General features: G+C 39.3%; 1 protein-coding gene across 2 annotated transcripts in view; it reads left to right on the plus strand.

Moving 5' to 3' along the window:
- Positions 1–2,300, plus strand: part of SP3 (Sp3 transcription factor) — a 37,553-nt gene extending 35,253 nt beyond the window's left edge. For both annotated transcript variants that reach the window (XM_087731459.1, XM_087731461.1), the window contains one exon: positions 536–2,300. In XM_087731459.1, coding sequence (XP_087587585.1) covers positions 536–852 — 317 coding nt within the window. In that variant the 3' untranslated portion in view covers positions 853–2,300. The remainder of the gene's footprint in view (positions 1–535) is intronic.
- Positions 2,301–10,751: the final 8,451 nt, after the last annotated feature.

A 10,751-nucleotide genomic window follows, 5' to 3' on the forward strand; every position in this document is an offset into this window, starting at 1 on the left:
TTCTGCAGTCTCCATCCTTAAAGGTTTTCAAGACCAAACTGGATAAATTCCTGAGCAACCAGTTCTCACCTCATAGCTGACCCTGCTATGAGAGATCAGACTAGAGACCTCCAGAGGTCCCTTCAAACCTGAATTACCCTATGATCTTGTCTGTCAGTCTCAAGTGTAATTCTGCAGGAGGTCACGTGGTCTTCCCTGTCCATCATTCGGTAGCTTTTGTTCTCCTCTTAAAAGTTATTTATTGATAACTGCAGTGAAGCTTAGCAGCCTGAGGATGTGAGATGGCAATGTTCTTTAGCTTGCCTGAAAGATCTCCCCAAACTCAGTGACGCAGAAAAATAAATAAATTCTTTTAAAGGATTTGTATGGGTGTCTAGAAATTTAACACACAAGTTTATCATGTTGGATCACTTTTTTCTTCAGCATAGATGTTGTTAGAATTCTGACAAAAGCAGTAAGTTATCTCAGGTTTTGCTGTACATATGATATTTTTAATGTTCTTGAAAACATTTTTTTTTCTTATCTTCTGTGACAGGTGAGAAGAAATTTGTCTGTCCAGAATGTTCAAAACGCTTTATGAGAAGTGACCACCTTGCCAAACACATTAAAACACATCAGAATAAAAAAGGTATTCACTCTAGCAGTACAGTGCTGGCATCAGTAGAAGCAACACCTGATGATACTTTGATTACTGCAGGAGGAACAACGCTTATCCTCGCAAATATTCAACAAGGTTCTGTTTCAGGAATAGGAACTGTTAATACATCTGGCACCAGCAATCAGGATATTCTTACCAACACTGAAATACCTTTACAGCTTGTCACAGTTTCGGGAAACGAGACAATGGAGTAAATATTACACAAGATACCTATTAATTGTGGTTATTTTTATACAGTAGTGAGAAGAATATTGTTCCTAAGTTCTTAGATATCTTTTTATTGATGTGCAAAAATTTTTGGATTGACAGTAACTTGGTTATACATGACACTGAAATGCCTTACTTTGTATGATATTCCATAGTATATTAAAATGGTAAAATTGCATGGGTTTTGTAGGTACTTTTGGAATCTAGAAGAGATGAAATTTTACCAAGTTATATTAAAAAAAAAAAAGAATTTAACGATGGAAATGGTAGTCTAACCAAATGCATCAATCCTGTGTGGTTTAGTGTAAAAAAATGAGAACATGTTGGTATTTATCTATTGTAAGATAAAAGAAGTTGATGGGTGAAAAGAAATCATGTTATGATAAAAGAAATTTTGTAATTTTCTTGATGACTGGAATTTTTATTATGCATAACTGACAAATCAAGTTTCCAAGCAAATGTTACATAGTGTAGGCTTTACTTAGCTCATCAACTTGTCATTTTGAAGCTAATTATTTTAATTAGGTTAACTATGTACAATATTTTAAGCATTACTCTTGTAAGATTTTGAAAACTACATTTTAACATGGAACTCTAGGGATAGTCACCTTTTAAATCCTATTGAAAAGCCATGTTTAAGATTTAATTTGCCAAAATGATGTCTTGTTAATATTCTTTCAATAACCAAGGTGGGCAATATAACCAATGTTTAAAAAGCTTAAAATGTTTAAAAAAAAAAAAATATGTATAGGTTGAGGCATTTGGGTGGTAAGGCAAATGTTATAGTGAAGTATATCCCTTCTTTTGAACATTGGAGGACCAAAAATAAGGTGTATTGCGTCTCAGCAGTGATTTTAATCAAATCTTTTTCCAAAAAACATCTGTCTGCCAGGGCCTTAAAAGCCATCGTGTAAATTACCAGTAAAATATAACATATGCAAATACAATAGAAAAATCACTTCCATATTGACAGTACTCCCAAACATATGGATATAGTCATAGTGAACTAGGGGTTTTATGAGGTTTTTATTTGTTTGTTGTTTAGTTTTTGGTTAGTCAATCTGCATTTAAATATCAGCCATCTTTCCTTTTTTGCTTCTTCCCTTAAAAATTGTATGTATCCAGTACATTTAACTGATAAACATATATGTTTTTTATTATGCTGAATTTTCTTTTTATTTTTTAATTACTGTTTATATTTTCAATTATAGAAAAATGTACAAAATGAAGTTATATAGCCAGTCTGTAAGTGCTATACCATTTTCAGAAAAATGTACAACAATAATTACTGCAGTTCACCTATTTACAGACATTTGGAAATCTGTTCATTTGTTATTCTTAAAACCACCTCGAATTTAAAGGCTACCTTATTGTACGTTTAAAGTGTATTATAACAGTGTGGTAGTTAATAAAACACTATTTTTTTTTCTTTTGACTTGAGTTTACTGTACTTCTTGTTAACTGACAAGGTGTAATTTCATAATATATCTTGATAGCCTGAGATGTTTTATTGTTTTCCGCTAGATGGTGGGAAGTAGAAATGATGTTTCCTTTCCTTATGGAAGGAGGTGGTAATACACCACCTCCTTGCTCTCAGAAAAAAACCCAAACCCTCATCTGTATGTGCACGGACATGCATGTGCTATATACTATGTTGGTGTAGTGGTAACTTTTTTGACCTTATGCTGAGCAGGGCATGAAGGAAACATAGGCCCTGTCCTATAGAATATGAAAATAAAGTTGCATTAAAGTCCCCTGATGGTTATATGCCACAATACAGACAGTCTTGATAGGGAACTGTGGCTGAAAGGGATAATGGCCTTTGGCTTAAGGCACAGGAAGAAATAATAGGGGGGAAGAAGCTGTCAGCTTAGAAAATATGACTGGAAGAGTGAGGTGATGGTTTTAGGTGGAGTAAGAAAGACCAGTGAGAACTGTGAGATGAAGGAGAGTGATGGTTGTATATGATGCTATAATGAAAGTGAAACGCTTTTATTTGTGAAGTTTAAATTCTTGGAGTATCAAGTGGCCAGAGGACAGACCAGGACAATTTAGGGTAAACCAGGTAGAGTTCAGCCTAGAAAAGAAAGAACTGGAAAAATTCATGAAGGGAAGATTTTCTGCATTTGCAGTTTAATGGAAAAAAATGTAATGCAAATCTTTTGAGATTCAGAGTAACAGGAATTGACAAGTACAGAGAAAAGGGAGTTAACTCACCATCAGCTTAATCTTCTATTGAATAAAATGGGAGAGTGAAATTGGTTGGGCAGTTGTAAGAGCAGCAGCTTGGGAGAAAAGACAGTTCTGCTTACACTTGCACCGTTCTGTGGATGTTGTCAATATTTTAACATACTCTGAATCCACTCCCTGTAGACAGGTGAATGGGCTTGCTTTCCAAAAGCTGGTTTAGTTCACAGGGCATGTTAGTGTAAATTACTTCAATTTCTAATACTTATGTTCTGTTTCTCATCTCTGTAGCCATTTGTAGCTATATTAGTGCGTTATTTAAGAGGGAAGGAAGGAAACTGCTTTTCAAAAGTTTTATGGAACGATACTTTCACTGATGTGCATCTGTGGCTGAAGGTGTTTTGGTGCCAAGGGTTTTGATGCCTCATTGCTGAAGATGAGATTGCTTTATTTCTCAGAACTTTAATGCTCAGTACATCAAGTGGTTACTTTAATTAATGTTTAGGTGGCAGAATTTTTTCAAAGGATATTTTGTTGTTAGGAAGCTTCAGAAGGTAGAAGTTTTGGAAGAAAGTAACTCTGGAAACATGTAGGTAAAAGTCTGACGGGAAGCCTGCAGTCTGAGGGCCCTCTGCCTAATGGCTCACAGCCATAGTGTTTGTGTTATTTGAGAACGCTGCTGCATGTGTTCACATGTTGCGTGGTAGTGATTTTTGAAAGATCTCTGCTCACCTCCAGGGCAAAGGTTCACGAGCCCAAGTATAAGATCTTTGGTGTGTTGTTGGATTGTGGATTGTTGGATTGTGGATTGTTGCTACCTCATGGCTTTCTTTCGTGGTCGCTCTAGCAACTCATATGATACCAAGGCAGAATTGTGCACTGTAGAAAGGCTTTCTGAGTTTATCTGTGAATCAGTTCTTCATGGGTTCCTGATGATGGCTGCTTGGTGTGCTTCTTGCTTCTTATTGGTACAACCTGTAGCATTTTACATATTTATTTTCACATCAGGCTTCCTCGCTTTTATAGTTTCTGGGTATGGTAGCCTTTAGATCCTTGGATGGTTTGTATCTTTTGCAGTCTGCTGTAATCACTAATTAAGAAGACCTTAAAACTGGTTCTGCAAGAAAGCATGAGCTTGACAGCAGCCCATGTTATCAATTTCAACAGTCAGGGTACTTACTTTCAGTAAGTACAAGGCTTGTACATACATTTGCTATAATCTAAGTATTCTTGGGCTCATTCCTGAATGAACTAATGATTTGATCCTTGCAAGTTACAAACTACTACCAATTCTTGCAGAGAACAAGAGGGTTTAATCATTGCTACTTCCCAGGCCAAGGGGCAATATGACTAAGGAGAATGATACAATCACTGAAACACTTGTGAGGAGCAGGATTTCTGGTTTGAAGATTCAGATTTTCCTCTGGGAAGGGACTCCACCGAGCTCGTCTTTTGGCTTGTCTGAACAAGAAATATCAGGCTTTGGTTTGAGGCGTTTTGAGATGCTGGAATCAGTAAGATAAGCTTTCCCAATGGCTTCAGGAAAGTTCTGATAGGTTCTCTAACAAGTTGTTCTGGGTGTTGGGGAATGAGGGAATGGAGCTAATAGTCACCTGTCAAATGGTTCTTAGTTCTTTTAAGTAAAGATCTAACGAACAGGTGGTTGTCTTTTCTCCAGTGTTTACCACCACCATTGCCACCAGAAGTGTGAAGCATGCACTGTAGAACAGGGCAGAAGAAGCTGACGTGGCTGACTCAGATCTTATCTTGCAGATGATGTTTTCTATAAAAAGACCACCTCCATTTGATGCTCCAGACTTGCCGTTCATTACTACGTCAGTGTATTCTGGTACATCTTTCCTATAATCTGTGTCTGTAGGACGTCTGCTAGAATCTTAGTCAGATGTGTAGGTGCTTTATGCAGTCTCAAGTATTGCTCCAAACGGGATCAGTAATTTATCACAAGAAGCTCTGAGCACACCTCTTACTGGCAGTGAAGCAGTGGTCTGTGGGAGCCTTTCACCTCTCTGGTCCAGATACATTGATCCTTCCCAATTCCTGAGATGTTCAAGAGGCCATAGGCAAAAAAAAAAAAAAAAAAAAAAAAGTAAGAGTAAAAAGCTCTTGCATGTGATTTTGGGGTTTTGCAGCAGTTCCAAGATTCAAGTTGTCCCTTGTGCTGCATGCCTTTTTTGCACAGTGCCTTTGTGCTTGGAAAATAACTATTTATAACTATTATATAAAATGTGTACATAATTTAATTTTTAGGTACACAATACATGATGTACTGTATTATGGATAAGTTTTACACGCATTTTTCTGTAAATGTGTGTGTGGGGAGGTAATATGTTATTTGAAGATTCTTCATATTCACCCGGAAGCCAGTGAAAACCCAACCTTCGCTTCAGTGGTAAGTCTCCACTGTCTCTGACAGTCATAGCTAGCTACAAACTATGTATAGTAAATCCCATAGTTTGGTGGTCACTGGGACCTAAAATTGCCGATACAAAGACAGTTTAAGGTTTGCGTATTTTAAAAGTAAAGAAAACAAAAAGTCTGCAAAGTAATAGTACAGAGCTCTTCTCTGATCAGCTGGCAGAGAAAGCCCCTGTGCTACCCTTAGTGTTTCTACTAGACAGGAATTGCATCTCTTTTCCCCACCAGTGGGGTACTGGGGGGTTGCATCAGGTTGTTCTGTGCTCTAGTTTCTGAAAGATCGTATCAAAAGGAAATATTTTATACAAGGGGTTCTACATATGTTCCCTTCTTTAATCTCGAAAGTAAGAAAAGAAAACCCCTTTCTGACTCAAAGCAGAGAGATGCCTATGTAACTCCAGAGCTCACTTTTGCACCTTGGCACTGAGCGAGCCCCTGTCCAGACAAGTTGGTACACATTCTCAAGCCCTATCATTGCTGAGTTGGCAGAAGAATGCTCTGAAAATTATCTGCAAGGAAATAACCTTCCCTCCCCTGCTATGCTTTCTCTTTAGTTGAAAAGTCTATTGCACAGATTTTGAACTCAACGTGAGATGGACACCACTAGGAAAAGGTTCCAAAGCAAGATGCAGAACTATTTATTGTTTGTGCACAGCTTTCCTGTTCCCTCTGAAAGCTCAAATCTTGGGCATGCTAGTGGCATGCCTACAAATAGAGCAAGATTTATTTCTGTCTATATCTTACAACGTATTTGCGTTTTTCACAAAACTACTTGAAGAACAATACCTTTGTAAGGATTATAGGCTGCTAGATCACTGTAGGAAGTAATACACCAATGAGTAGTTGATAAGTGGTACCATATAATCCAACTCTTGGCCCCTGAGAAGAAAAGAACCATCAGAGAGGTGGTTGAGCTGGGTTCCAGGCATGGATAAAATATCACTGAAATCTTATGTTATCCAAAGGAGTCCCTGGCTTTCACATATGCTGGGCCACCCACATTCTTAAGTTCTCCCTTCTGTTTCTATAGAACTTACTCCCTGCTGCAAGGTATTCACAGAATTTTATTCATAATTTATGCATAAAACCCACAAATGGCTATTTCATCACAGATGCTTCCTAACTGGATTTTTTTTCACTCCATCAGGTTGTGTTTTGATTTGACAGACAAACACTCAGGAGAGTCTACTCCATTATGTTGCAAGCAACCATTGCTGCTGTGTTAAGAGATGACACCATAGTAGATGTTTGCAGGGAAAATCACTGGGATTCTGTGCATGTGTTCACCCCGTAGTGGAGACATCATGATGATGTTTCCAATGGGACTGATCTACATTTACTGGTTAAATTGATTCCTGATTTCTATCCTCTGTCTAGGCCACTGCAGGAGTCATTATCAGAACATAGGGAAGGTAGTTGAATAAAAAAAAAATCCTTTTGTTTCTGCTCACTATAGGTTTTGGAGATATTTTTTTTGTCTTCTGTGAACCATTCTTTTCCCTGGTACTGGAGTCTGGTTCTAGTACTACAAATGGTACTGCTGGAAGGTTTATTGGTGAAAACAATGGCTCCTGAAAGGTAAGAAGCCATGTCTTGTTAGCTTGACTGCAACCTGCTCTGGGACCTTCCACGAGCCCTTCCACTTCTCTGAGCTCCTGCTATTTCTGGTCACACTCTTTGCCTGTTTTGGAGGTGTTGAGCACAAGCTAATCTGACACAGCTGTATCCCTTACTATGTAAGCCTTGGATCCCTGTTGGGACCTCTGCTACAGCCTTACATAAACATTTAACATTCAAGTGTGGTTGGAGCAGATACAGGGCTGCATGGCAGCGCTTTGCCATATTTTTCAAGTGGAGCACTGGGGAATGGGTAAGAAGAGGTAAGTGAGCTGGTAACAAGCATCCTGTTAGTACCAGACACTGAACAAGCAAGCAGTTAATAAAACAGTGCTCTTGTGCCACAGCTTATGGGCTGGTAGGAAGACCTGTGAACAAGAGAACGAAGTGAGGATGGCAGGGAAAAGGTAGGAACAGATGGGTTGGAGAATCGACTTGGAGCAAGGCTGCAGAAGGTTGTGGAGACACATAACAGTAAGAGTTGATGCAATTTATGGGTCCGAGTCCCTGGTGTGTCCCCCGCAAAACCTTCTGGGGTCCAGGTTCCAGACAGGTGTGAATGCAGCTGTAGATGGATCAGACAAGATGCAATAAAGAGAGGAAAGGGGGCCGAAAGGCAAAATTTGAGTGCTGCATAAAGCTTTCCGGCATTCATGGTGCTTTAATAGCAGTCCTTGCTGCCTTTTGGTTCTTTACTGCTTTGTGCACCTCTTTTTCCTGTTGTAATTCTCCTGCCAGGTCACCAGATACCGTAAATGCAGCAGGAGAGCACATGGTAGACTGAGGTTTGCCATAGATAGCCATTATTGCTTGAGGACTACTAGAGCTTGTATCTGGCAATATACACTAGTCAAGGTGATTTATGATGAAGAAAAATAGATAAGCGTTAAAGATTGAACTGTGGACTGCTGCTTGAGCTGAATGTGTCTTGGCTGAATCCTGTCCTTTCATTTTAAATACAGGGATACCACAGTTTAGAAACTGGATTGGAAATTAAGTACGAGAGAGGGGCTTGGTCCTGTGGCAAAATCGAGGTGGTTTGCCTCTTTACCTCCATGGCTCTTTTGCATGTTGGCTTTATCTATTGTCTGAAAAAAAAGGTTATTTTGTTTGTCTGCTGTGGTTAGAGCTGGTCTACGCCACTCTCTTGCCTTATAAAGAGGCTGCGGCCGGCCTGTGACAGCGGCGTAGGCCCAGGCCCTGCAGGGACGCTTGTGTCAGGCGGAGGACCCACAGCCCCCCTCACACCTCCACAGCCCCGTGGCTCACGTGTGTACAATTGTGTGCACAATTCGAGTAACATTATTTATTTTGGAGACCAGTCCAAAGGGCTGGCCTGGGTCCTGCTTGCAGCGGGGGATCCACAGCCTAGCGGTAGGGCGAGCGCTACGGCCCCAAGCTCCCCCTGCCCCTTCACCATTGCCAGGCAGCACAAGCGGTGTGTGGGGCTGAGGAGGGAAAGGGCAAGCAGGGGCTGAGGGTGGCGTTGGTCTGGTGGGGGTGTGGGCCAAGGGTGCGAGCAGGTGGCTTTGGGCTTCATTTTTAAGCGATGTTTGGTCAGTGTTGGACTTCGTTTTTAAGTGACGTTTGGTCAGCGTGCCACCATGCCAGTGAGAAGTGAGGAGGGTCACTGCGGCTGAGAGGGGGTGCCATACGCAGGCCAGTGCCCTATGTTCTTGGCTTACATCCATAACTCTGTCTGGCGTTATTTGTGCCAAAGCTGGCTGGGATTTAGTCGTAATTTTTCCATGTACGTTTGTAGATGTTTTTACTAAACATAATGTGTCCTAAATACATAATTATTTAACAGCTTGAAATGCTTCCAAAGGAGCTATTCAAGTCTTTTCTGTAAATAACACACCTTTTAAAATTATATCAATATTTAATGTAATTTTGGGACTTCTCATACATTTCCTTAAAAAAACAACACCCCCCATCAGCATTTACCTGAAAAGTTAAAATAGTACCGTTTTCAGTTGTGCTAATTAACTTTTTTATATGTCCAATTATGTATTTGCTCATCTGAGCGGGAGCTGTTTTCTAACTTCCCTGGAAGTCTGAACAGTCCTCAGAGGAAGGAATAGCTCTCAGAAATATTTCAAACGCGGGAGGACTGGAGGATCTGGGATATTTTACAGTTTTCCATCTCAATACATGTACAATACCAAACACCAGTGAATGGGAATACAGCACAATTGTGGATGAGCTCCGACTTCAGGAGCAGAGTAAGGGAGATGAACTGTCACCTCCCAGCATTAATCCTCTCACTGCCTTGTTTTCAGCCTCACTTAACACAGGCCTCTTCCGCAGCTCTCCGAATTTCTTAGAAGGCCCTTTGCTCCTCCTGCCTCTTCGAACAAAAGCAACAGATGTTTCCTGTCTGTTTATTTGTGGGAGGCAGAAAGCTTTGGGGTAGAAATAGTCAAAACTTTGTTCTGTCCTGCTTATGAGAGAAACAGTGTGAAAAAACAACTGAGAACCCTGCTCTTGAATGCTGAACGCGTAAAAAGGAGGCAAAGAGTTAACTGTGACCTGATGTCACTGTGAGGGACCTGGGCATCTGTGAACATTAAATAAGGTAAAAGAGCTATTTGTGAATGTCTCTTGTCCAGTCAGCTCATAGGTTTTAAAATCCATGCAAGACTATTATCCCATCTATATAATTTCATACAATAAAGCCTATACAACTAGGAAAAAACCCCTCATTCTCACTTTTATAAAAAATATAATTAAATATACAAATTCAGAAATCATTTACTGCTTACAAACAAGTTTTCTGCTTTTGTTTTGGTAAGGCTCACATCTACTTTTATGACAAAAGTGAGGGATTGCCACAGTAAAACTCAATTCAGTGTTACGCTACAAAAACTGAGTGAAGTGCAACACTTTTATTATTTTGGGTAAGGGTTATAAATTTTCTCCCAATGTTCATGACTTTTTTCATACTTTACAAACAGGCTAGTTTTGAAATTCAGCACCAGATACTGTAAGAAGATTACACATTTCAGGACCAGAACATGTAAACAGCTGTAAAAGATTACAACAAAATTTTTTAAAAGATTAATAAAGTTATGTAAGTTTAAAAAAAAAAGACACCAAAAACTCCTAAACATTTTACATGTCAAATGTAAACAGTTTGCAATCTGAATGTTTAAAGACTGGTGTGTGCACACAAAATGTGATTTGTTTTTCAAGTGCACTGTTCAGTACATATTAGTGATCCCTGCAATTTAAAATTACATTTCTCTTTGAGTATATTTTAACCTGCACTTAATCTAAGGAACACTTGAAATAGCAATAACTGAAAAAGACCACAGAGGCCAGAAGTTTTCTACTCTTTTCTTGCTTAGTTTCTATGTTCGGCAGCACAGTTTGTGATCTGTCAATTTAGTGTGCGCAGAAGATTTGTGCATAGCAGACAAGTGAAATGTGGTCTTGCAATCCCAAGACTTCAAAAACAGGCTGGGATACAGGCAGAATATTTGATGCTTATCGGGTAATATTGTGGGGCTTCACTGTTTATAAAAAGAGCTCTTGTATCCTTTGATATATATCCTTTGTATATGTAAACTTATTAAGGCAAAGAAATATTATTGCTTGTTATCTTAGATTCCTATTTCTTGGAGCATGAAAATTTTGCATGTTC

Source organism: Nipponia nippon, unplaced genomic scaffold, assembly GCF_047370975.1.
Source record: "Nipponia nippon isolate SJK-2023a ecotype South Korea unplaced genomic scaffold, ASM4737097v1 scaffold_5, whole genome shotgun sequence".
NCBI classification, from domain to species: domain Eukaryota; kingdom Metazoa; phylum Chordata; class Aves; order Pelecaniformes; family Threskiornithidae; genus Nipponia; species Nipponia nippon.